A 27,835-nucleotide genomic window follows, 5' to 3' on the forward strand; every position below is an offset into this window, starting at 1 on the left:
TGCTGTTAATATTTAGTGACTCTTCTAGTATTTGTGAAAATGCTAATTTTAACTTATGGAAAGTTCTTTTTTAATGAAATTAAAGCCATAACAATGAAAGTCCAAGTAATGTTTCCTATTAGTTATAAATGTGGTGTTTCTTAAGCAAGAATATAATAGCTTGGTAATGTTAAGTAATTTACATTACCACTAGAGGGGGCAATTATCATTAGAGAGGGGAAGGGAGGGAGAAAGACATCAATGTGTGGTTGCCTCTCATGTACCCTTTACTGGGGACTTGGCCCATAACCCAGACAAGGGCCCAGATTGGAAATTGAACCTGTGATCACGCCTTTGGTTCACAGGCTGGCCTCAATCCAGTGAGGCACACCAGCCAGGGCTGGTCATCTTTAATCATGAAAGAGAAACCACTGACATTGTTTTTCTATCATGCTAAGTTAGAAAGGAGGAAAAACAAGGAAAGGTGAAAGTTTGATCACATGGATGGCATCCTTAAGAAAGTTACACCACATTCAGGTTTCCACTTAAGAAATGGGAATAGAAGTTAAACTTTATGAGTTCACTCACTTAGGGAATGTGCTTTGTAGTTTCAGTGCTTTGTAGCACTTAAGTGAATGTGGTTTGTAGCATATTTAGAGTGCCAAATGGTACTTTAAGCCAACTGTAGTATGCTGACACTTTGAGGGGAGATATATACACATAGATTTAAACATGTGCATATAGTAAGAGCAGACACACGCCTCCATCATTTTCCTTGTTACTAGAGGAAAAGGAAAAAGACAACTACCTTCTAATGGTGAATAGGCAGCAAATATGAGAACCTAGAGGAAAATAGATAAATAATATATAAATCTTTCCTGTTCCTCAGCAGAAACTATTCTTTACAAGACTATGCCAATGGCCATATCACTGCTGATATGCAAAGGGTATCTTTGCACCCTTTTCAAGAAGGTATCTGAGAGCCCTGGCTGGTGTGGTTCAGTGGATTGAGCATCAGCCTGTGAACCAATGGGTCACTGGTTTGATTTCTAGCCAGGACACATGCCTGAGTTGCAGGCCAGGTCCCTGATTGGGGGGTGTGAGGCAACCAGTCAATGTCCCTCACACATTAACGTTTCTCTCCCTCCCTCCCCATCTCTCTAAAAATAAAATCTTAAAAGATCCATCCAAGATATCTGGGATGATGATCTGCTTGCTTGTGTAATTATTATTCAAATTAATTAATTAGACTATCTGCTTTGGAAATAAAGAGGGAGTAGTAATAATTACAAAGGTTTACTCTTTTGTTTTAAAGGTACTCTCATATATATTACCTTTTCTGATGTTCACAATAACCAGAGATAGGACATATCCAAGGATACCACCATTTCACAGGTAAGGTGAGAGAGGATAAGAGGATAACGTTACTTAAAAAGCTGGGCAGTTGCAGAATTTTCACATTTCCTGGTGCACTCTTCATCAATTACTTAGCAAATGTTACTGGAAAAAAAAAACATTTAAATGGGAATTGGAGGGGGGAGGGATGAGTGTTCTAAAGGTGGGAAGCAGAAATGGCCTTTCTAAAGTGAAAAGTTGATCAGTGATTGAGTCTGAAAGAGATGGGCAGTTTTTTTAAAATATTTAGAGAGAGGGAAGGGAAGGAGAAAGAGGGAGAGAAACATCAATGTTTTGCCTCTCGAGTCCCCTGCTGGGAACTGGCCGCAACCCAGCCCCAACAACCTCCGGGCCCACCACAGCCGCCAGCCAGGGCGGCAGTTTTTTATTCTATCATTCTTTCTCAGAAATAGACTTGCTTGGTCTGTTACACCCACTCCGGGGTTTTTCAAAGAGCAGAACATTATGAATGAACTTGCTCTTTCACAATTTAGAATACAGAGCCAATTCAACCCTCATTTCTATTAATACTGCTGCCAAAAAAATAGATGCTGAAAAGGGACTAAACTGACAGTTCTATTTCTTACAAGCTCATATTCCTTGTGAATAGTTTTCCTCTTAATAGAGTAGCTTAATAAAGGTTTTGAATATGCTTTCAACTTCAAAAATGAAATAGGTTACTCTGGAAGTGTTAAAAGGATTTCTTAACACCTCAAAAAATTTTTTATCCCCCAGGTAGCTGTTGACAGTATGTTTAATGAGGACAAACCACTAGAGGGCTCTCTGCATAGGCATGGCAGTGTGAAAAGGAGGCTGGTCAACTCATCTAATAAGAATTTTTTAATTTTTGTGAATTGCCCCAGTTTTTCTGGGGCTGCTAAAATGTGCCACCTACCCTCAGTTTAAAAAATCATGCTAACTGTAACTGTGCCCTCATTATTGCTCCACAATCTTATTTCAAACCTAATCACATACCTTCCTCAGAGAAGGCCCCCACTTTACATCAAGATAAAATCTCTCTGCAACTGACCACCTACCTTTACCAGTCATTTTCCTTCTTCCATACACCTCCTGATCCCATCTTTCTGCTTTGGAAACATCCGTTTGCCAACTCTGAGATACTGTACCAGAACTACCAATAATCTTGCTTCAGTCAAACACACTTGTCCCTTAATGTTTCTGCTCAAGCTACCAGGGCATTTACCTGCTACACTCAGTAGTGATTACTAATCCACTTAAAACATGCAAGCCCAATTAGTGTGAAGGAAATGAGTTACCAGATTTTCCAACTGCCCCATGCACAATACTTATGAGAATGTACTTGCCATTAAGAAGTTTAACACTTAGTAAATCTTAGTTAAGACTGTGGTATGCTTCCCAGAAACAGAGAAAGTAGGTTTAATGACTCTTTAAATGTGACTTTTTAATGTGACTAGGATAACAAATTCTAATAGTCGCATGGTTCCAGATTTTGTTTTCAACAGAACTGAAGGAGGATCTAAGCAAACTGTCAACTGATAGATCATTAATTTTTTGTTGTTGATCACTATGTGGTTTCTGGTGCGGAGAGTGGTTTAAAAAAAGTTAAGAGACTATTAACAAAACCCTTTCATGTGCATCTTCATATGAACAAGGTATCTCAGCTTCCATCTATGAAAAAACTGGAATCAAATTGGGGTTGAATTTTTCTCATTCTAATAATAGTATTTACCCACAGATAGATGGAATATATTCTTAATGTTCACTAGCTGAGTAGGAATAAAGGTAATCCTCAATCTGGAAAGAAGGTGAACTATTTTAGCCTTGCAGTCTTCAGATAATTTTTAAAATTTAATTTTCAAGTTAAACATTTTTATTGCACAGAAAAATGACAAGAATACTTAATAAAAGTCCCTGACCATAAATATGTTAAAATAAAATTCTGTGGAGGAAGCAGAATAAGAGTACAATTATCAATTTAAGGAGAAAAAGCAAAAGAAAAACTTCCATCTTTTAGTTTATTCATGTATTTTATTTTTTAAAGATTTTATTTATTTTTAGAGGGGGAGGGAAACATCAGTATGTACTTCTCACCTACCCCCTACTGAGGACCTGGCCTGCAACCCAGGCATGTGCCCTTACTGGGAATGGAACCAGTGACCCTTTTGGTTCCCAGGCCAGCACTCAATCCACTGAGCCACACCAATATTCATGCATTTTTAAATATTATATTGATGAGTATCAAATTGCCATTAAATTTAGATTTTTTTCATTATTTTTAAGAGTAACGTTAACATTATCCTTGGCTACTATTTAAATTTAGGATTAAAAGTTTAAGTTTCAATACAAAAAAATGCAATAGGGTATGCTGTTTTGTGTACAATTCTTTTTAGTACCATTCCTTCCAGGTTGTGAAGCCAAATCATCCAAATATGTATATTTTAGGTAAAGAAATATACCTAAAAAAAGTCGTCATATTTTACAAAAGTACTTTGTTCTAAAAGTATTAGAATAATGTAATATTCTAAGACATTATATTAAAGTCTTTGCATGGACTTTAAAGCCTTTCTAATTATGTTCTGTAAAAGGCAGTAATACCTATCTTTCCAAATGCCTTTTAATCATTGATATAAAGGACTTATATTCTAATACTTTTCTACAGCAGAAATATTCATACTTCTAAAACCAGACAGCAGAAAAATTTTGGAATCAGACCTGAGTTGGGTCGAGGCTCTACGATCTAATGACTATGCACAGGTTCCTACCCCTGGCTGGGTGCTCAAAAGTTCCTTAGTTCATTTAAGGTCGCAAGGCTACTTTTCTTCATTAAAAACAAAACTAAACTCCAATGCCCACTTCACAGAGTTAAACAACTGTTAGTTGGTATTGCCAGTGGATTCAAACCTGTACTGTCCAGTCACATAAGCAGGCACCGAAGAGTTGAAAACCAATGGATACTACTAAGTTTTTGGCATCAACCCTAGCAGTCATTCTCACGGGGGAGAGGAAATTTGGAGTCAGCTGGCAAAGCTAGAGACATTTTTGGTTGTCACCTCGTGGATGGAGGCCAGGGACGCTACTAACCATCCTGCAGTGAGCACGGCGGCCCCACTTAAGAAAAATTCGGCCCTAGAACAAGTAAAGGCGAGAAGCCATGGGTGAGCGGAAGCCGGTCCACAGGGCCCTCGCTTTCTAACTCCAGAACACGGCGGGCATCCTGCCCCTCGTCTACTTCCGTAATCGGCGCTTCAAGCTACACGTTACCTCTCAACGCTCGCAGCCGGCCGCAGCACCGCCACACACACGGCGGAAGGTCTGCGCCCACATCAAGGCCTTTGGGACCAAGAGCTCACCTAGGTCCGCCAGTGTCGTTTCCCGCGCTCAGGTTTGTTGCGCAAGGCAGAATACGTCACTTCCGCTGTAAACAGCCACAGGCCCGCCCACCACTCGCCTCCAGTGCGTCGTAACCCAAGGCAACTGTCGCCCTCCTCCGGCGCCGGCGAGGACTAAATTGCCTTGGCTTTCCACCTGGTGGGCCCCAAGTAGTGAGTCGCGGCGGCCACTTCCCAGTCCCCGAAGCAGGGCCTCACACCACTCCACGGGCGGCAGAGCCGGAAGACCTGCCCAGTACGAAAGGAAGCTGCCCTCCTAAACGGGGAGGCAAAAAGGAGAGGTAGTATGGAGATGAGTTGGGATTAAGGGCGGGGCCTGGAGAGCGTGGGGCAGTGGGAAGGGCCGTTGAAAGGGCGGAACCTGTGGGGCAGGAGCCAATCGGTGGAGCGGTGGGGTTTGGTGGGACAAGTAGGGATGTTTTGCAGGAGGGGTTAGCTCTTGAAGGTAGAGAGGGCATCTTTTGTACTTAGGTAAGAACTGCTGGAGGAAGGGAAGGAAGTAGGTGAGGAAGGAGGAAGGATCATGGAAGAAGGGGAGGAGCCTGCAAGGCTGGGAGGAACTATTCAACCTTAATACTTTAATATATCAAAGGAACGGGTAGAGACAGGTATGAAGTGCCTCAGTGCCTAGGCTCTAGGAAAGGCAGATTGGAGTGTGTGTTTGACTTGTATTTTCACGTAGACTGTAAACTGTATGAGAGCTGGGAAGATGGACATTGCTTTACTATTTTATTCCCAGTGCTAGGCAGCCAATAGAATGAGTGAATGCATGTAAGTGGAAAAAGTGGAAGAGTTGGAGTGCTTGGAGGAGGGATGGTTGTAGGAACCACACTCCTAGGAGTCACTCAATGAACAATCAAAACTGTTGTGCTCTGTGGGCACATAATAAGGATAAGGCACAGATAATTAACATGGGGAGATAAGATTTATACTCTCGAAACTGAACAGTTTGCTCAAGTTGGGTGGCATATGTGCTTAACTTTGAGCCAAAGTTTCAACTCCCTATCGACTTGTGTTCCAAATCTGTGAATTAGATTGAAGTTCTAATGTCATTTTCCTTTAGAAACTATGTTACTAGTGATCAGCATGCCCAGACCAGCCTTTGAGGCCTATTTAGCCAGTTCACAGGTGTGAAGCTTAGCTCTGTATTACAAAACCTAGCTTCCATCACGGCTGTTTTTATTCATTGATTTCTTCAACATAAAATGATAAGGGTCCCTAAGAACATCCGTTCAGAATTCCAAGTGAGTCATCTTTTCCTGGCTGAAATTCTTTAAACCTGAAACTTCCAGGAAGATGGGGGTAGGTGTGGGGATATGGTGTAGAGTCAGGGAAGTGGTAAGGCATTTTGGGGTATTACAGCCTGCTTTTGACTTAAACATCTGGGCTTTTTGTCTCTCCTGGCCATCAGTGTTACCCTTACTGTTAATTAATTAGAAATATGTTAACCAGGTGTAGGAATCTAGGGTAAGACATCTGTAGTCTGACTATATAGATAGGCAATGGCAAATATGTGAAAAATGTGCTTCCAACTTCCTTATTTGTTCCCTGACAGACATCATTAGTCTAATCTTTCCTGTTGTGTCCAAGTCTTAAGATCCTTCTCAACACAGCACCCTAGGTGTTTTGCAAGTATTTGTTTGCAACTGACAATTTGGAACATATTCTTTATCCCTAATGTAGATAATAAATGTAAAAAAATAGACAATAATGTAAATTTAAATTTTCTTATCTCTGGGTAATATTCCTTTTTGTTTTCAGTGGGATTATCTAAATAGATGGATCAGGAATCCCATAGATAAAGTTTAGAAATGTAGACCAGATACTTATATAATAAGGTTGGATAATTAGTAAACACCCAAGTACCAGGGGTACCCACAGGGCATTGTCCTTTATCCTCTCCTCACCAACATTTATATCAGTGATTCAGATGAAATTACAGAAGGCACATCCATTCAACTAATAAAGTCTTAAATTGAGAATGGGAAGAAATGATTCAGAATTATCTAAGCAGGCTGGGATAATGGTCCAAAACCAAGAGAAGGACATTTTAGAAGAATTTAATATATTTGGATGTCCGCATTTAGCTGAAGAGAAGAAGAAAAAAATTAAAAGGAAAACAACAGCATGGGAATGGAATCAAGAAGACAGGAATTATTAACATGTGAAAGAAATCTGGAAGTTCTAGCTGACCTCAAGGTCAGTGTTAATCAAGATTGGGATACAGGGTTAAAAAATAGCAATCTTTGTTGAATTAATAGTGTAGATTTCAGATCAAAGGAAGTCAGATTTCAAAATAAACACTCCTAGCCAGATCAAATTTGAAGTATCAACCTAATTTTCAGGTACTATATTTTAAAGACATTGAGAAGTGACTGTGCATTCTTAAGATGAGGGAATTTGAGATTCTTGTTTGAAGAAATATTAGCTGTCTTCAGATATTTTCAGGAGTGTCATGTGTTGCTTTTGGGAGGAACATCAGGAACTGAGAAGCAAAATTGCAGGCTTGCTGATGTCTTGATTGGAGAACATTTCAATCTTAAAGTTGCCATTGGAATGGAAAAAATAGCTTGTAAAATAATGAGCTCTCAGTTATTAAAATTATTTAAGCATGTCTAAGAACAGTGCCTAACCTCGGGTCATGAAGATTTTTCTATGTTTTCTTTTAAAAGTTACGTAGCTTTATGATTTTTATTTAGATCTATGATCCATTTTGGATTAAAAATTTTTTTTTTTGCATATGCATGGCCACTGGTTGCCACACTATAGTTGAAAAGACCATCTTTTATTCATTTAATTAATTTTGCATTTTGTCAAAAATCAATTGGCCATGTTTGTGCGGGTATACTTCTGGACTCCCTATTCTGGCCCATTAATCTATGTGTCTTTCCACTCGCTCATGTCATACTGATCGCTTTCCCTATGGCTTTATGGTGACTTAAAATTGGGTAGTGTGATTCCTCCACCTTATACTTAGTTTCAATCATTGTTATAATCATTATAGTTCCTTTGTATTTCCTAATAAATTTTAAAGTCAGCTGGTCGAGATTGACTAGAAATCCTGTGCTAGATTCATATCTTGATATGCAACAGCTATTCCTCCAACTTCTTTAAGATTATCTATTCTTAGGCCTTTATATTTTCATATACATTTTAGAATCCCCAAAAAGGAAAAAGTTGTAAGAATTATCTTTTTATAAGCACATAGTCTTATCTTCTGAAGAGCTAGGAATTCCTGTTCCCAGAGGCCCTGGACTCTTCAAGGACTATAAATGTCCACATTCTAGGTAGTGACATTCTTAGCACATAAAGGCCATCTGCTTTGTATTGCACATCAGATAATACCATACTAGTGTGGTACCAAGATATTACTACTGGTCACCAAAATCTGGCCGTCTTTTCTTTCTGGAGATTTAGGAGGAAGTATAATCCTCACTTCTCCTTGAAGTTAGGCAGTACCTTGTGACTTGTTCCAGCGACTGACATGGTGACTGAAGTCATATGTTACTTCCAGGCAGAAGCATCTAAGAGTCAGTGTGTGATTCCCCTTGTCGGCTATCACAGTTTGCCATGGTTTTCCATTATGGTGTCTCCATTAGTTCAATTCCAGAGTGAGGATAAAATGTGTAGCAGGGTCTGTAGCCTCACTCAATAGACACGTAGCTTGTGTTAGAAATAATTTTTTTTTGTTTTTTATCACTGGGGAAAAATTAGGAGTGCATATTATTGCAGCATTGCCTTGCCTATCTACACCAATAATAGGTAGCTCTGGTTCACTGACAGTGACCATGCCAAACTGAAGTGCACTCTGGTAAGGCTGCCAGGGCAGCCTTTTCCAAAAAGAACCTGGCAGATTGAGCCATATCTGGGATACACTCAAAACAAAACAAAACAAAACAAAACAAAACAAAACCCCCCAAATTCAGAGTTTTATGGAGATTTAAAAAATCAATTTCTAACTTCACTTTCATTAAAATGATAAAATAACCACATTGTCTCGACCAAAAAAATTTTTTAAAATACAAAGTCCTTTTCTGTACTAATATGACATCCTTCTGTCTGTCTCTTGTGTCTTCTGCTGTCCATAGTCCATCAGCTACTAGCCTTTTGGAAATTTATGTTTTGGGTCAGGTGGTCTCTATTTCACATAGTTTTTACTTTGGTCAACATTATTTATTTACAAATAGTAAATATGGTCATTGTTTTCATTTTACATTGATTTCAGCCCCTCCCACCTCATTTAAACTTTTATGTAACACATCTATGAAAATAGCAACAGAAAAATATGTCCTTTTCCTGGACTCTTGTAATATTGGTATGTCTTTGCCCTTGGCCCTCTGTAGCTTAATGGAAGTCTGTATTTCAGGAGGAGGACACTGTATTCTAAATTACAGATTGGTTTGGGCATTACAGCTATAATGCCCAAATTATATAATTTATATAATTAAAATTTTTATTAATCATATTTTAAAAAGAAAAAAACAGGTACAACCAATTTTAATACATTGTACATAATCTACATTATTCAGTATATTAGCATTTCAATATGCAATTAATGAAAGCTACATTGATATTGCCATATGTATAACAAAGAGGCATTTGGTGGTGTCTGTACTTCTCAGTTCATAAACAAATTGTGTGATCATAATACAACGTTAGAGATCCCAAAGGTAAAGTCAATTTTTTCTGAATTTCCAATCCATTATTTTGCAGTTCAGTAAATATAATAAGAAAGCCTTTAGTACTTTGACTTAAGAGTAAGTGGACAGTTATTCATGGAGTTTCTCTAAATCACCTTCATAAACTCTATTCTCTGATTGTTATACCTTTGTGATACAGCTGTTCTTTTTCAGTAAGTCCTCGTTCTTTAATCCAACTTAAAATTATACAAACTGTTTTATCTATTCTTTGATACATTTATTTCAGTTTGCTTAAGATCAAAATTTGTCCTATGTTCACTTCTACCATTATTCCATATTTCATTCCTTGAGCCACTCTGATAGTGTAGTGGCTTAAAATTTTTCCTATTACAGGAAACTTCACTCTTACATAAAAGTAGAGAGAAGAGCACAGTTAACCGCTGTGTCCTCAAGCCCATCTACGACAAACAGAGCTCAAGACCACTTTTATTTCATCCAGCTACACCCACCACATGCCCCACCCCTGCCACACTACTTGTGCAATTATTTTGAAGAAAATCAAAATGGCTTATGTTTAATTGGTAAAATAAAAGAAACTATGTCACAGATGTTTTTGCTGAGCATTTCCTTTCCATTTCTGTCCTTAAATGCTACCAGAAAAGATATTTTCTGGATCATAGTGAATTTCCATAGGCTCTGTTTCACAAAATCTCGTCATCTTCTTGATTTCATTTCCAAATATCTTAAGTTCATTGATCAGTTTTTCTTTGGGTTAATTTGGTTTATCCAAGCATGTACTTTGGGGGCTTGGACCTCAGTGAACATTTTCTTCTTTGGTTTGAGACACTTTAATAGCATATGTCACAGAGTTTAAGACCTTCTGGACTACATCCATGTGCCTTCTTGCTTCGTACTCCAAATCCGATTTTCTAGTTACATCTGCAAATGCATTTTCCCATGGTAGCACTTTCACTATGGTATTTGTGTTTTCTTAATGTGATTTTCTTGGGAAACATTTATAAGGACTTTGATTTATGCTTTATACCAGTGATTCTCAAACAGAATCAGGTTGTAAAGCTTGCTGGGCATCCAGAAGTGGAATAGCATGAGCTCTTGATTTGCTTCCAGTCTGTAAGCTAGGCAGAGTTTTACCATCAGAAAATGTGAGTATTATGTCAGTGCAGATTTCTACATTCCAACAGAGAAGTAAAATAATATAATTTGTAAGTCACATTCCTGTAAGTCTACAGGAATAGATATTCCTGTAATACCTACTCTTTTAGTTGATCTTTGATTGCTTCTTATACATTTCTATTTGTCATCTCTTACAAGAGACAGAAGACAAGAAAAGTTAGAAGGCAATAAATCTTGAAGTCACATTTACAGAAGGAAAACTGAAAATTAAGACTATGCTTCCCACTAACTGAATTTCTTTTCTCATTAGGAAAAGACCACCAATATTCTGTTTTAGTTGTGGAGCGTCTTGATCAGTCTGGTGTGAAGAATACCAGGGGCCTGGAGGAGCACCCAGCAAGCCGGTATGTAGGAATCTGACCATTTGACTAAGAATACTGTGCCTACTGACTCAGAGGGGATTCTTAGTTTTCAGTCATAAGGAGTCAATATAGTTCCCATGATACCCCATTAAATGAGTAAAGTACTTATAAAATGTAGTATTTATAACCAATATGTAAAGCTCTTATAACAATGTTTGGCAAATAGCAGGAGCTATGTAACAGTAAGTTTTATTATTAAGTTATTATTGTAACCTTGGCTTCTTTTGGCACTTTGTAATGCAATGTGACCGGAACCTCTTCTGGTGCCCTCACTGGGTCCAGTTCTACTGACTCCAAAATAGGGCTCACCCAGTATTGTGTCCTCGGCCTCTGCTGTTGCTCTCTCTAGATACACAGAGATTTAAAGCCATCCACTAAGATTTCACATATTCTCATGGCATATAAGAAATGGTTGAAGGCACCGGAAATGGTCAGTCTAAAAGAGAGAAGAGTATATGGAACTCTTTCATAGGGCTGTTGGGATGCAGAGGCGGTGGGGCCATCTCTGGGTCAATGATTCTTCAGCCCTTTGTAGTGACTGCGTTGTGGCTAATGTAGGCCCTTCCCTGAAAAATCACTGACCATCTTCAGGGGCATCAGAGACTTTCTTAAGCCCAGTCAAGTAGATTAAAGACCAAGGCTGTGTGCTTCTTATCACACAGGGCAAAATGAGGCTCAGGGAGGGCCTCAGGGAGTGGAGGAGGATGATGGGGCAGAAAAAGCCGTCTTGGTTCAATGTGAGGAAGAACTTTGTAACAGAGCAGTAGTTCTCCAAATTTGCTGGATTTTAGAATCATCTTGGGTGATTTTAAAAATCCTTAGGGGGGGGGTGTGCCCCTACCAGTTATAATCAGAATTTCTGTGGGTGGGGTCTGGGCATTTTTATTTTTTTAAAAGCTCCTCAGATGATTCCAAAGTGCAGCCAAGTTTGAGAACCAGGCAATTAGAGCATTAAATTACTTTGCCATTTGAGCAGCCTCTCTAAGTAGTCTTGTCAGTGGAGGTGCTTTAAGCAAAAAAACTTTTCTTACTGATTCAAACATTCTAGAGCTACTTAATTTTTCCTGAACATTACCTATTTCTTTGTTTAATAACCTCAAGTTTAAGGTTATCTATTATTTTATTATTTTTAAGATTTTATTTATTTATTTTTAGAGAGAAGGGAAGTGAGGGAGAAAGAAAGGGAGAGAAACATTGGCCTGCAACCCAGGCATGTGCCCTGACTGGGAACCGAACCCATTACTCTCTGGTTCGCAGTCTGGTGCTCAATCCATTGAGCCACACCAGCCAGGGCTAAAGTTATCTATTATATAATAAGTGGCTTCACTTTTGATTCTCTGCTTTTCCCCTTTCGAACTGTATGCTTATTAGGTCTGTGGAGTTCTGTAGTATAAATGTATTTGTAATTCAGAAAAGAAGAAGGTCAGAGTGTATTTATAGGAGCTTTTTTGGCCTGGAGAGTGACTTTTAACACACAGACTGAGAAAGGTCATTCATCTAAGCCTCACACAGCCAATAAATAGGATTGGAACCCTGGCTGTTTGACACTTGAGGTTGTGCTCATGATCAGGATTATAGATTTCCTAACTTTTGGGCTGGATTATAAATGCCAAGTTCCATTTTTTAACTTGGAAAAGCATCAATGAAGGATAGATACAAAGCTTCCTATCATTGTCACCATTACCTCCACAACTACTGTCACCATCCCCTACTGTGTTAGTTTCCTAGGGCTACAAAGGACCACAGACCGGGTGGCTTAAACAACAGAAATCTATTATCTCACAGTTCCAGAGGTTCAGTGTCCAAAATTGAGGTGTTAGTAGGGTTGATTCCTTGTGAAGACGGTGAGGGAAGGGGTCTGTTCCAGGCTTCTTGCCTTTGTTTATATATGGGCATCTTTTTCCTGTTTCTCTTCACATCATCTTCTCTCTATGCATGTTTGTGTCCAAATTTCCCCTTTTAATAAGCACACCAGTCATATACGGTGGATTGGGGTGAACCGATTGACTGAGCACAGACCACGTGGTCCACCAGTTTCCTTAGAAGCCTAAGGACCCCCAGGTTGACATCCAGAGTTGGGAAAGGCAAGAAGAGGCTGGGGTGCCTAAATCACACACGTCCACTGCAGTTCTTTTGTTATTAGCACAGTATCTTTCGGACATTTTTGGAGTGGAGGGTCGGGATGCTTCAACCTACATTGCTTACTGCAGTCTGTACTCCATCATGGGGATAGAGCCTGAATCAACATCTTCCTCTCTTTTCATCACTTCCAACTTTGGTCTTTAATCATATCCATTAATTAGTCTTTAATTAAAGTTAGACTTATCTTTTATAATGCCAATAGATGGCAATGGATGGTTCTGTAATATTTTTTCTGAGTCAGTTCCTGAATGTGTTAAAGATATTTCACCCAAATTATTCTTTTTTTTTTAAGTCAGTATTAAAAAACTGAGTTCAGTCCACATTTCAAACTACAGGAAGAAGATGTTAAAAACTTTAAACAACCATCAGAGTAATAACAATAATGGATCTCTGTCAGAAAAATGAAACTGAGATAGAAAATAGAGAAAATAATGAAATTCAAAGCACAGAAGAAGCTGAATTAACCTATACTTGTCCAGATGGAAGAAGGGAAAGGAATCATGTTTGTTGTCTTCTCAATATCAGTGCCATTACACTTGAACAAGATGAAAAAGCCCGCAAGTTTGTTATTGGAACTGGATGGGAAGAAGCAGTGAGTATCTTCTTGAGTTGGGTCTCTTGCACATCAGTATTTTGATACAAGCCTTTTTACTTTTTTCAGAAATAGATACTATTACCAAAAATGTGTAAACAATGAAATATAGAAACCTTTGGAACACAAGTAAAATATTAACGATGAGGATAATAGTACCTCTTAGTGAGTATTTATGGCCACTTGGTACCAGCAAGCACAGCACTGAATGCTTCACGTGCATCACTTCATTCAACCTCACAGTAGTCCTATGTGGCAGGTGTTATGAACAGCCACACTTTTTGGACAAGGATACGGAGGCACCCAGAGGGTAAAATAATGCAGTGAAGATCTCCCTGCCAAGGGCCAAGGTCTTCTGGACTCCAGAACCTTAGCTCCTTAACTACGGTACTAAACTGCCCAAGACACCTGAGATTTCTGTCCTGTAGAATTCAGAATCCTGTTTAATCTTAAATTGTCTTTAGAATCAAGAATGGAATTCTAAATTTAGAACTATAAGGAAATTTAATTTAAAGTTTCTCAGGTGACACTTGGCAATGTCACAGTAGGGGGTAAGGGGGAGGAGGTGCTACCGGCATCCGATAGGTCGAGGCCAGCAATGCTGCTCCGCATCGTACAATGTCCAGGACAGCGCCCATCACTAGGAATACTCCGCCCTATCAGAGTTCAGGCTGCTGTAACAGAATACCATACACAGGATGGCTTCAGCAACAGACAGTTTCTCCTCACAGTTCTAGAGGGTAGAAGTACAAGATCAGGGCGCCAGCGCCAGCATGGTTGGGTTCTTGGTGAGGGCCCTCTTCCTGACTGTGCCCTCACATGGCCTTCTTTGTGGTGTACAAGCAAAGAGACAGAGAGAGATTGAGATCCCATGACTCCTCCTTTTCTTATAAGGACACTGATCCCATCATGAGGGCTGCTGATCCCTCATGGGGTCAGTGCCAATATTGGTAGTGCCAAGGTTGAGAAACCTCAGTCTACTTGGTTTATTTTATAAATGTGGAACTGAGGCCAAGACAAGGCCCGTGGTTCGCCCAGTGGTTCATCAAAGTCCACTTGACAGTTGAAACAATCGAGTCTTCAAGAGCCCTTCTCTAGTATTCTCTCTCCTGCGTCACCCCACTGCCACCTTAAGCATGTAGGACCTTCCAAACACATACTCCCATGTCTGATAAGTCAGGGCTATAGGCCGTCCTATTTAAGATTTTAAAACTTTCTAAATTGAGAAGGTTCTGTTTACTATCGAAAGTATTGAAATAAACATCTAAGGGCTGTTGGCATGGACCCACCTTTGCTCATCTCTCCCTCTGGCCGTCTCCCTGGGTGTAGTAAACCAAGCCTGGAAGTACGGCAAAGCCTGGTATAGGAGATAAGGACAAATAGTTTTGAATGCATTTCTATTTAATAGTTCCAAATTTATTTTAATGTACATCTAAAAAACATAGCATGTCAAGATGGCCATTTACAGATACAGTTGCTTAGTATTTTACAAATCCTATTGCTAGTATTTCAGATTTTAAAATACTATATTGCTTAATATGAGGCTAAAATAGGTATTTAAAATATCAGTTCAAATAGGATGGCCAGAATGGGGATGCAGCCAACATTGGGGTGGCTAGAATGTGGGCAGCTCGGCTGAGATTAACATACTGCTTTATTTGCAGGTTCAAGGCTGGGGAAGGGTTTCTCCAACTGCCTGTATCTGGCCCAGGAAGAAGCTTAAAAAGCCGAAGGTGGGAGAAAGTGCCAGCAGCTGCTTACTCTGTGTCAGTCTCTCCCAAGGGATCCCTGAGACCAAGCCTCAGTCAGAGGCCGGGAAGTTGGAGTGTGGGACTCCGTCTGAGGCAGACCCAGAGAGGGATCAAGGCAGCCCCTCCCAGACTCAGAGCCAGGAGCTCAAAGACCCCACCACTGCCTCCAGGGAGAGTGGCAAGATGTGTTTTCCCTCCTGCAATCAGGGAGAGAAAAAAAATCTGCAAATAAAAGAGTTTATTTGGTGCATGGAAAAGTGGGCCACACCAGAGACTATTAGGGCCAAGGGCCCCAGCGGAGGTGCCGACCAGGGTCATTCTATCTCAGACTCATGGACTTCCAAGGCCCTTTTAATTCTGCCTCCTCTGAAGGCTTCAGCCCCAACTGGCTTGGGTGTTCTGGGTAAGAAGAGTAAGAACTTTCTCTTGCAACCAGAAGAGAAGGTGCTGCGTGTAGAAAAGGATGAGTGTGTGGCTTGTGCATGTGAATTGAAAACAGTTGGCAGGAATAATGGAAAGAGACCCGTTGAGCTGGCCAAGCACCTTAAGGTCAACTGCAGGCAGCCTTTTCCTCCCCCAGTGGTCAGGACATCCCTAGTGGCCAATCTGGAGAGGGGCTGCCTGCACTGGTCTATCCTGCCTGAGAAAAACCTGCTGTGCCCTCCCCATTGCAACAATGTTCGCTATCTCACCACCATGCAGCTTTTGCAGAGACAGGGAGTGCAAAACTACAAAGCCAGATTCAAAGCTAGGGAGCCGAGACCTCCCATGAACACTCAAAAGTGCATTCCCAAGGAGGCCAAGCAGGAATACAGGCACCAAACACTGGAGACCAATGTGTTCCCAACACCTCTCTTACCATCTCTCACAGTGAGCAGAGTTGTTATTCCTGTATCCACTCACAGATTCCTCTGAATTGCCACGATATAATTCCCTGGGCATTCATCCCATTCATCCTCTCTTTCTCTTCTGCCCCTACTCCATTCTCTTTTCTTCCTTTCCCTCATCTCCCCTCCCCTCCTCTTCCCTTTTCTCATTCCTTCCCCCCGCCTTCTTTCCTCCCCATCTTTGTCCTTTTTTGCAGTAGTAGAACCAGAGGAAATAAACTCATTGTATGGGTTTTGCTTTATTCTCAAAACACCCATACTTATGTGTTACCTGCTTCAGTTGCTCAGTCATTTACAAAATGCAAAGTGGTAATGCCAGTCTCAGTCTCTGCCCACCTTACAGCTCCTCTCCCACTGGAAGCCAAGTGGATGGTGGGGAGTTTGAAAAAGGGCCTCTCTCAGTGATGCCCCTGTGCACCCTTGAGCCCACTGGAAAGGGTTCTGCCCTATCCCAGTGCCTTAAGTGTACTGGGCTTGTCTGGATGAAGTTATTTCCTGATAAATCAGGCAGATATCTGTATGTTGCTTCATTTTCTCTTGCAACAAAGATCTGAGATGTTGCTTGAGTAGAAAACTCCAGTCTGTGTCTAAATGGCTATCCGTGCATTCCAGATGACATATCCTTATGTTATATCCATGGGTACACCACAGCCATTGGTGCTATGTGTGCAAAGTGACATAAATCCATGGGTTTACCATACTTATTGTATCCTTTGTATCCAAAGTGACATGTCCTTGTATTGTAGCCTCATGCTAATCTCTGTGTCTGAGAAGTTTTAGCCACAGTTCCACAAAATCCATCTCGGGAAGGAGCTTAAGAATAGTTATTTGAAAAAAGATCACTGTGATTATTGTCACCCCACGTACTATCTTTACCCTTACTTTGCATCTAATATTTGGAACTTGACAGCCCCAGATAGACACTTAGAATGTGGTGGTTACTTTCTCCCTTCTCCCCCTTCATTTTACTCCAATGCATGTTTCCTGGAGTTGTATATAAATTAAACCTTGTTTGTAAATGAGTTATATGTTAAATGGCAAGCGAGCAGAGAAATGCTCTGAAAAAAAACTTTGCAATATGAATAACTAACTGCTCTGTAATTACTGTTCGAATTTGCTTAAGGTAGGTTGTTCTTGAAATCTGAACTTTCCATCCCATAAATGATGACTGTTTATAAACACCTGCTCTCTGTAATTGCTCTTTAATTGAGGTTGTTTGTTTTGTTGGTTTGTTTTTCTGAAACACTGGGAATACAGGGATGATTATAGTACAGCAGTCATTAAAAGGTATATTTTTGCCTACTTTGGTTGGACACTCCTTTACAGTCTAGCAGCAGTTTTTAGGTTCTTGTCATCCCTTCTTCCCTGAATGAACTATCAGGTTTCTATCCCCAAGGAAAGGCCCTGATTTCCAACGGTTTCTGGACAGCAGGGATGTTGGACCTGGTATGTTAGAGGATACTCCAGCAATGGCAGCCTGCCCACCTAAGTCTGTGGGTTTTCAAGCCCCCTTTTATAAGCAGCAGAATAATAAGCCCAATATGTGAAACAATCACAAGTATTTGATTGGGAAGGAAGAACACGGACCAGCATGAGTGAGGGTTGGAGCCCCACCTCGTCAGCCCAGAAGTGCTTTTGAGATCTTGAGGCAGTTTGAAAATACTGATGTAAGTTATGACCAAATATTTCTTTCTTATGAAGAACACTTTTGTTGAGATGCAGTTGTAAATTCTATCAATTTGGGGGTAAACATGTAGCAATAATGTAGAATTAAGAGGAAGGTCAGTCTGAACAAAAAAAATGGCTGAATTTACCAAAGATTCATGGTATCATTCTTTTTGAGCAAATAACTTGGCCAACAAAATATTTAGTAGAACATTCCTCTGTGAATACCTAAGAATGTTCTGTTGGTATCTCTTTGTTAGGTAATTATCCAAGTACCTGATGAAGTCTCTTTGGGATCCTGTTTGCATTAGCCCATGTTTAGTTTCTCTGTGGACAAAGTCACTTTAAAGCCTTGTCCCAATTTCCATTTAGATTAAATTGGGTACTCAAACTGGTCTTTGATGTCCAAGTCTAGATAAAGGCTAAATGTTTGCTATAATGCAGTTTTTAGGTTCTTGAATCTAGGGATCTAGCGATCTAGGTCACTAAGGAAACTTGCAGGGTAAATCTTGCTGTTTTAAGGCATCAAACATGTTCTAACACAGGTGAGCAGCCTTATTCCTCCCTCAAGGTGATGATTGATTAGGTTTGATTCCTCTAGTCCCCTCCAGACCAGTCATGGAGAACTCTGTGTTTCATCCTTCATTCAATTATTTTTGGATGTCATCTTGAAAACTTAAAAATCACAGAGTGGAATTGTGGGAGCATCTGACACAGGGCCAGAGGTCACCTACTAGGTGAGGCTGGGTGAAGCCTGGGGGTGCTGCTGAGGGTCTAGGTGAGGCAAGGGAGAGGCCAGAGGGGCAGGAGACCTGGACAGACAGAATGTCAACCTGAGAGTTGAGGGGATGGCATGTTTGAAGGGCAAGGGGGAGACTTAATTCTGATTCCAGATCTGGCTATATACATTTGGAAAAATACATAGGACTTTAGCTACTCAGGGAGACTTTCCCTAATTTTTAGTTTTATTCTTTTTTATTCTGGACTTTGCCTCTATAGTGAAATCTACCTGTATTTCAAAGATCATGCTATAAAGTAATTTGAACCCAGAGTCAAAATTGTTTTCAGTCTCCCTCTCTACGTGTAGGAGCCTCAGGACCCGGGGAGACAGACCACAGAAGCCCAGCCGGCCAAGCAGGCCAAACCGCACTGCGGGAAGCCTCACATCTGGGGCTTTTGGCGTGTCTGGACCTGCGTCCGTTTGGTGCTGTAGTTCAGGGCCTCCTGAGAAGCAAGGTGGAGAGGAAGGAAACAGGGGTTCCTGGGGCTGCGAGAGAGGGCAGACCAGGGCAATTGCTGGTACCACAGAGACACTTTTCTGCTGTGGCTCAGCTCCACTGACAGGACCCACGAGAGACTCAGCGTCAGGCTCTTGCTGCCAGGGATAAACTCTGCCTTGAGTTCTACTAGCCAGTCACACGATACAATGATTCCACTGGTTTTCAGCTGGTCTTTCTAGGAGTTCAGACCTCCTTCTGGGCATTCTTTTTAACCCGAGCACATGCGTGTGCGTCAGGGACCGGTTTCTTCTGTGAGCCAAGGAGAATCCAATCAACAGGAGGTTGAGTTTAGTTAGGCCGGGGTGAAGGTATGGAGCCTGGCGTCTGGAGGCTCCGAGGCGTCCCCCAGGAGGGGCACAGTTGGAGCACTGGGCGGAAAAGACCACACAGGCAGGAAGGAGAGCTGGAGAACGTCATTCCTTCCTGTAAGATGGGAACAGCTTCAGACACAGGATAATGAGGTAATATAAAATGCCAGCAGCAATTTATGGTTTTCCCGAATGTGTTGATCAGATCAAATATAAATACCTGGGTCATTTATTTCCTCTTCATGAATAAACCGACTTCAAAATTGTGTAGAAATCTAATGGCTAAGATGAGTTGTTATTTGGAGCTGGATGGGTCTTTACATTTTTTTTTTAGATTTTACTTTATTTTTTTATTTTTAGAGAGAAGAAGGGAGGGAGAGAGGGAGAGAAACCATCAACTGGTTGCCTCTCGCACGCCCCCAACTGGGGTCCTGGCCTGGGACCCAGGAATGTGCCCTGATCAGGTATCAAAACTGGGACTTTTGGGTTTGCAGGCTGGCACTCCGTCCATTAAGCCACACAAGCCAGGGCGGGTCTTCATTCTTTAATAGTCCTCCAAACTCGGCTTTGTAACTTGTCAACTAAGGCTCTTTGCTTGAGACCCTTTTAACCAATCTATGGACCATCTTCATTCCCTGGTCCTTTTCCTCATTTGGTTTTGCCTGAATTTTCACTGCACCAGTCTAAACACCACCACTCTGTCGAGTGATACCATGTTTCTTGTACTGATTTTTGTGTCATCTGCTGAGATATTACAGAAAAAAATTACTTTTCAAGTTCAATCTCTGAGATCAAAGCTGTTGTATATCTTCTTGTCTTAGGATAATTTCAGTGTCCAGACAATAAGTAAAAATAGACCCATGTTCCTTTTTTCCTAGGAGCTGAGAATGAGGCATTAGGAGACTTCCTTTTTTTCTTTTTTTGATACCCCAATTTTGCCAGTGGGCATTGCTGTCTTTGCCCCATGAAATGAAGGGATCGATCCCTAAGGTCCTTTCTGTTTCTGTCATTTTAGCATAGTTAACTTGCCTGCAAACATTTCTAGAGACCCAAAGTGGCGAACAGGTCTTTCTGTCACAGATTTGTGATCATATTTGCTCTGGATCTTGATCTTTGTAATGCGAAAATTGTTTTAAAAAAATCTAACTGAATTTTAATTTGTACATTTCAAAAGTTGCTGAGAGTAAAAATTCTAGAGATTAAAAAATATTTTTTTATGTAAGACTATGAGGATTCAACCTTCTGTACTAACATATGTTAAGTTGGCTAAAAAGTCTGTTTAGTTTTTTTGTAAAATAAAAAATACACTTTTTATTTTCACCAATAACTTTCTTGATTGGATATTTTGAGTATGTTGGCTATCCCCCACGTGGCATAACATTGATTGTTCCCAATTAATGGCTTCATTTGACTTTTGACTGCTGTCAACTTCAACTGGTCTACCTGACTGTGGAGCATCATCCAGCGAGAAATCTCCAGCATGAAACTTTACAAACCACTTTGGACACATTCAGTCAGTCACAGCACCTTCTCCATACACTGCACAAATACTTTTTTGCATTTCAGCCTTTCTTGAAATAAAGCATAAAATGTTGCATATTTTCTCCCATCTTCAATATTAAAGTGACTACACAAAAATTCACCAATTTTGATAAGTGTTTTAAATGCACACTGATATCACAGCTATCACAATACAATCTGACAAAATTGTTTCGAATGAAGTTAAAGACAACTAGGCTCTACTAAAGCCATCTTACAGAAAAAAACAAATGAAGTTTTTAATTAACTCAATACTTCAAAAAAAACAAAACAAAACCATACATACTTAAAGAACCCAGTAGCCCAGCTTGATATTGCACCTACCACATGCCTACAGTTCCATTTCAGCAACTGGCTTACCACTGGGGTAGGGCTTTTCAACCTTGGAACTGTTGGCATTTGGGGCTGGGCGATTCTTTGTACTGGGGCTGTTTTGTGCATGATGGGGTATTTAGGATTATTCCTGGTTTCTGCACACTAGATGCCAATAGTTACCCCACAAGGGCAATATTGACCCAGTTGAGAACCACTGCTGGGAATTAGTAATTCTAGAAACCAGTGCCTTTGTTTGCAGCTTCTCTGACAGCTTTGCTTACAGAGCAAGCAGAGACCTTGCCACAGAGGTGAGGAAAATGTGGGAGATCTGCTTGTTTCATCCTGGAAAGCACAGGTGCTATGGATGTAAAGCCCTATGTGCTCTTGGTTTTGACCTGGTCCTCCAGGGTCTTACCTGCCTAGGTCCTCTCCAGAAGGAAGTGACAATCAGTCTGCTCTTCTCCGAAAGAATCTCTCTTACAGTAGCAGCAATAGGGCATATTTAGCCAGCAGTAGGAAGAGCTGTTGGCATTCACTTATCCCTCGAAGAATGCCATTACTGTTTTGGCAAGTTGTTCAAGAAAATTCTAACATGTTAATGTATTTACATTTAATGCCATTATTAGGAAATCTACTGTTTAATCAATACTCTCTTCCCATACACTGTGCTAAATCTACTGTTTAAGCAATACTCTCTTCACATGCACTGTGCTAAATCATTGTAAATATTAAGAGGCAGCCAACACTATATATGACATACCTTATTAACCACTGGCAAATTGATACTTCACAAATACATATGAAAATGACTTTTTCTTCCTTTTACTTCAAACTACAGACATTTCTTTTGACAAATCAATACTTCATACATATTAAAATGAATTTTTCTCCCATTTAGTTCAAACTACAGGGCTTTCTTCCCTGTGTATCTGTTAAAATGAAACAATTTGCTTATTAAAACTTAAAACAGTGAACTTGAAAACATACTATAAACTAGTCTTATTTTCAGTACCACAGGAGGGTTATGACTATTAACCAAGCCTCTAAATGTGAAAGAACTGTTAGTAATTTCATTTGTTTTAATCTGCAGATTGCTCTGAAGAAAGCTAGTAATTTCTGAATAAAACACTTAATTTAGGATGAATACCACTGGTCCTTGTGAAGGCTTAGTTTCTATGGCTAGTCACCCAAATCCTCTTGATTGATTTTTCTAATGTAATTTCAGGAAAATAAATGTCAGAAAGACACATTCTATGGAAGCTATTTGGAGAACTTTTTTTAACAAAAAGATTGCTTATTCACTTTTAGAGAAAGGGGAAGAGCGGGAGAAAGAGAAGGGAGAGAAACATCAGTCAGTTGCCTCTCACACATGCCTAACTGGGGACCTGGCCTGAAACCCAGGCATGTGCCCTAATTTTGAATTGAACTGGTGATTTCTCAGTTCACAGGCTGGCGCTCAATGTAGTGAGCCACACCAGCCAGGGTTATTTAGAGAATCATATATATTTTTTAAATTTTATTTTTAATGTTTATTTTTTGTTAAAGACTTTATTTACTTATTTTCAGAGAGAGGAGAAGGGAGGGAGAAAGAGAGGGCGATAAACATCAGTTGGTTGCCTCTTGTTTGCCCCAAATGGGGACCTGGCCCACAACCCAGGCAGGTGCCCTGACAAGAAATCAAACCAGTGACATTTCGGTTTGCAGGCCAGCTGGGCCACATCAGCCAGGGCTATATTATTTTTTTAAAGACTTTATTTATTTTTAGAAAGAGGGGAAGGCGGGGAGAAACAGATCAATCAGTTGCCTCTTGCACCTAAACCAGGCATGTGCCCTGACTGGAAATCAAACTGGTGACCTTTTGGTTCACAGGCTGGCACCCAACCCACTGAGCCGGTCAGCCAGGGTTATTTGGAGAATTATAAATCTGAAGATTTACTACTTAGGCACATATGTCATTAGAGAATAGTGGTTTAAGTGGTTTAAAAATATACCACATCTTACCAAAAAAAGTGAAAAAGAAAAAAATTGATACAAGTTTACAATTCATTGATAATACTAGATTTTCAAATATAGCTAAATAAATATTATCGTGAGCTGTAAGAAGATAATAGAAAATAAGTAATTCCTAAAGCATAGTTTGCCAAAGTTTGGTTGCTTTCTCAAAAGCGTAATATAAAATCTTAATTTTTGAAGGCTCACTTTTTCACTCAGGAGAAGTTATTGAGGAACATTTTAAGGTTAAATATCCTTTTGTGGTAAGTTAATTCAGATGCATAGACTCCTGCCAGATTTTTACTGTGGTGTGAACCCTACATTTTCTGAAGTTGCTAAATTTCTCATTACAGCACAGGAGAAAGAAGATAAAATAGGAGAGGGATCAGTTTCGAATTCAGACTTAAGCAGCAGCATGTTTAAGATGCAATCATAAAACCAAATATTTCACCCAGGACGTGAAAAAAAGCAGTGGGTCACCAGAAAGCAAAGAGTAAAAAGCCGCAAGCAGAAGCAGTAAGAAGATGCAAGGCTTGGAACAGGTCTTTTTGACACACGCCATGCTACCAAGCTCACTCCTTTAGGAAAAAGAAAAAAGTCTCTGTTCACATTGAGGTAACTTATGTACTTTTGAGAATGAAAGTTGTCATGGAGTTACATTTTTTCAAAAATTTTTTCATTTTCTGAAACATTTTCAGTGAAAAATTAAAAAAAAAGAGTATGACTTGTGTTAATTTTGTTATTTTTCCAGTCTTATGTCCTGTAATATTAACTTGCTTGAGAGTAAAATTACCAAAAATTGATGGAAGGGCCTTGGCCCTTGGCTAGTATAGGGTCTTTCCTATGCTAGCTAAACTTCACTATTTTTAAATCTGTGGATTTAGAATAAAATTACAAATGTGCTTCTTAGTAATAAGTCAAAACAAAACCTGCAGTTTTTTTAAAGATCTGAATTAATATTGGTACTCTTCCAGTTCAAGTATTATAGAAAATGCTTTTGGAGGACTTCCGCCAAGATGGAGGCATAGGTGGAAACATTGTGCCTTCTCATACAACCAAGTCTAAAAACAACAAAGTTTTAGCAACAAAAAAACGCAGCCAAACCACAGAAAATTGAACAATATGGGAGTCCGACAAGAATGAAACACTCAGCCAGGCCGGTAAGAGGGGCGGAGCCAGCAGTGGAGCAGATTGGGCAAAAAAGATTCCCCGACCCAGGTGCAGAAGGCAGCCAAGGGCAAATCCCAGGTGTGGGGTAGCGACGGGCGGACCCAGTGAAGGCGCAAGGCAGCAGGCTGACCACGGTCACACATTTGCATGCAGATAAACCAGCCAAGGAGCGAGCAGTGAGACAGACTGAGCAGACCCCAGCAGCGGGAAAGAGCATAGGGGACCGCTATTGCTCCCTCTCTGACCCCACCCCCACATAGAGTGTCACAAACCAGTGACATGGGTGGCCCCGCCCTGGTAAACAACTAAGGCTCCTCTCCTCATATGTGACAGGCACCAACAGAGCAAAACATGACAAGAACAACTCAGAGCCCCAGAGTCCATAAATCTAAGCGAACAAGAAATTGCGAACCTATCAGAGGCACAGTTCAAAACACTGGTGATCAGGATGCTCACAGAACTGGTTATTTTAGTCACAAATTAAAGGAACATATGAAGGCTAAACTAATTGAAATGAAGGGAAATGCAATAGTGATGAAAAGGAAACTGGGACTCAAATCAAGGGAGCAGACCAGAGGGAAGAAAAAAATGACCAAACAGAAAAATATGAAGAAACAAGAATTCAAAAAAATGAGAGGCTAAGCAACCTCCAGGACATCTTTAAACGCTCCAACATCCAAATTATAGGGGTACCAGAAGGGGAAGAGGAACAGCCACCAGTGGAAAACTTATCTGAACAAATAATAAAGGAGAACTTCCCCGACAGTCACCTACAAAGTAGTTCCCATCAGACTGCCAGCTGATTTCTCAAAAGAGATCTTGCAGGCAAGAAGGGGCTGGAAAGAAGTATTCCAAGTCATGAAAGGCAAGGACCTACATCCAAGATTGCTCTATCCAGCAAAGCTTTCATTTAGAAGGGAAGGACAGATAAGATAAAGTGCTTCTCAGATAAGATCAAATTCAAGGAATTCATTATCACCAAGCCATTATTATATGAAATGTTAAAGGGACTTATCTAAGAAAAAGAAGATAAAAAAGATGAACGGTGAAAGGACAGCAAACTCAGTTATCAACAACCACACCTAAAACAAAAGCAAACTAAGAGGATGTCTAGATCAGGAGCAGAACCATAGAAATGAAGATCACATGGAGGGTTAGCAACAGGGGAGTGGGAAAAGGAGGAGGGGGGAGAAGGTATAGAAAATAAGTAGCATAGACAGTAGATAGAAAATAGATGGGAAGGGTAAGAATAGTGGGGGAAATACAGAATCTAAAGAACTTGAGACATGAGGTCATAAACTAAAGGGGGGGGTAATAGTGGGGGAGGGGTGTGCAGGGTGGAGGGGAATGAAGGGGGGAAATAGAACAACTGTAATGGCATAATCAATAAAATATATTTAAAAAATGCTTTTGTTTATTCACATCACTTGGGCACTTGCCCCTTTCAAACATGCATATTTTTTCATTTAAATTTGTATTTATTGATTGTTAGAGAGATACTGATTTGATGTTCCACTTATTTATACATTCACTAGTTGATTCTTATATGTGCCCTGACCAAGGATTGAACCCACAACCTTGGCATATTGGGATGATGCTGTAATCAACTGAGCACCCAGCCAGGGTCAAATATACATATTTTCTAAAAAAGATTTTATTTATAGACAGAGGGAATGGGAAGGTGAGAGGGAGAGAAACATCCATGTGTAAAACATGGATTGGTTGCCTCTCACATGTCCCCAACCAGGGGCCTGGCCTGCAACCCAGGCATGCGCCCTGACCAGGAACTGAACTGGCGGCTTTTGCGTTTGTGGGACCACACCAAACCCACTGAGCAACACAAGTCAGGGCCAAACATGCATATTTTTAAATGTAGTACCCACATTTGCTAGTGTTTGAGAACTCTGACAAACTGAGAATCCTCTCCATTTGCTCTTGAGCCTGCCTCTTAAACAATAATCAGTGTATCTACTAATAAATATAGTTCATGTGACTGAGAGTATTTTTTGGATGTAAACATTGCAAAACAATATGAAGCAGATTGTCTTCTTGGCCGTAAGAACATTATACTAGCCAACGCTTGCTGAAGAAACTGGATCAATATTCACTTACCAAATTGTTTTAGATGTTGGGAGTATATATAAAAGATTGATGAGTCCTCTCCTAGTGTCAAATCTAATCAGTGATACTTTAACACACTTCAGATGAGAACACACACACCTCTCGTGAAATACAAGGGAAATACAACTGCATAATACTTGACACTTCAAAGGCTTCATCCCTAAATGCCCCCAAATTACATGAGCCTTCTGAGGACAAGTTTGAGAAGCACTGATTTAAATATGCTAGAAAGTACTCTTCAGAGTCAGTATTAGATGGCAGGCTTTTGTTTTTAAATCCTCACCCAAGGACATATTTATTCATTTTGGAGAGAGAGAAATTGGGGAGAGGGCGGAAGGGAGGGGGTGGGGGGAGAGAGATCAGTTACCTCCCACGCAAGCCCTGACCAGGATTGAACCTGTAACCTGTTGGTGGTGTATGGGATAGCACTCCAACTAACTGAGCAACCTGGCCAGGTTTAGATGGCAGGTTTTGATGAGCAGTTTTGTACTGGAATTAAAATAGACATTCTAAAATTAAGGCCATAAAAGATTACATGTAAAGGATCACTGTCATTTGCCACTATAAATAAAACAACACAACTGTACAACTATATTGACACTGGTACATTTTCTTCCTATCAAAAGTAGCTTCAAACCTTATATGGCATCTTTCAGGGAAATCTACAAAAATTTTACACTTTTATTTTTTCCTTTATGTCAAGGGATCAAAAGTAGTGATTAGGTTTTCCTACAAATTAGTGACTGAGCAAAGAGCTACTTATGGGTTTGTTTTTTGTTTTTGCTTTTAAGCCAGAACCACATTTACAAAAAGTCACCCCATTATAAAGTGGTCACATTTGGCAAATGCATGAATTAGAGTAATTTTTGAATACATCTTCTAAAAACTTAAATAGTAAGATGTACAGTTTCCACCAAAATAAAAACTTTATATCAAAAATAGAGACTTTGGAGTCTCTTTTCATTTTCCATTAGAAAAACTGTTAAAATGTTTTTATGACCAAAAGTAAAACAATGATGAAAATGAACTAAGCACAATCATTTCATCATCTGACTTTTACAAGATGAAGAATTTGTGAAAAATTAAGGCAACAACGTAAGTCACATTATGAGTAGGTTGAAGAACTCACAAA

At 40.1% G+C, this 27,835-nt stretch overlaps 1 protein-coding gene across 3 annotated transcripts; it reads left to right on the plus strand.

The window, feature by feature from the left end:
* Window positions 1-52: 52 nt before the first annotated feature.
* CUNH16orf46 (chromosome unknown C16orf46 homolog) lies at window positions 53-17,494 on the plus strand. 3 transcript variants are annotated; one of them, XM_037145178.2, is made up of 4 exons: window positions 53-1,374; window positions 10,830-10,923; window positions 13,419-13,675; window positions 15,340-17,494. In XM_037145178.2, exons 3-4 carry the CDS (start codon window positions 13,466-13,468, stop codon window positions 16,339-16,341), a joined length of 1,212 nt encoding a protein of 403 aa, XP_037001073.2. In that variant the 5' UTR covers window positions 53-1,374; window positions 10,830-10,923; window positions 13,419-13,465; the 3' UTR covers window positions 16,342-17,494. The 3 variants fall into 3 exon arrangements, with proteins under 3 accessions (XP_037001073.2, XP_037001071.2, XP_053522543.1); XM_037145176.2 differs by lacking the exon at window positions 53-1,374 and adding an exon at window positions 4,937-5,026; XM_053666568.1 differs by lacking the exon at window positions 53-1,374 and adding an exon at window positions 5,195-5,216.
* Window positions 17,495-27,835: the final 10,341 nt, after the last annotated feature.

The sequence above is a fragment of the Artibeus jamaicensis genome, unplaced genomic scaffold, assembly GCF_021234435.1.
Source record: "Artibeus jamaicensis isolate MK-2021 breed Jamaican fruit bat unplaced genomic scaffold, CSHL_Jam_final contig_464, whole genome shotgun sequence".
NCBI lineage: Eukaryota > Metazoa > Chordata > Mammalia > Chiroptera > Phyllostomidae > Artibeus > Artibeus jamaicensis.

Coding starts and splice junctions, on each gene's coding strand:
- CUNH16orf46 (XM_037145178.2), top strand. CDS start 13,466: ATGGATCTCTGTCAGAAAAATGAAACTGAGATAGAAAATAGAGAAAAT. Junction 13,676..15,339: donor GAACTGGATGGGAAGAAGCA/GTGAGTATCTTC, acceptor CTTTATTTGCAG/GTTCAAGGCTGGGGAAGGGT.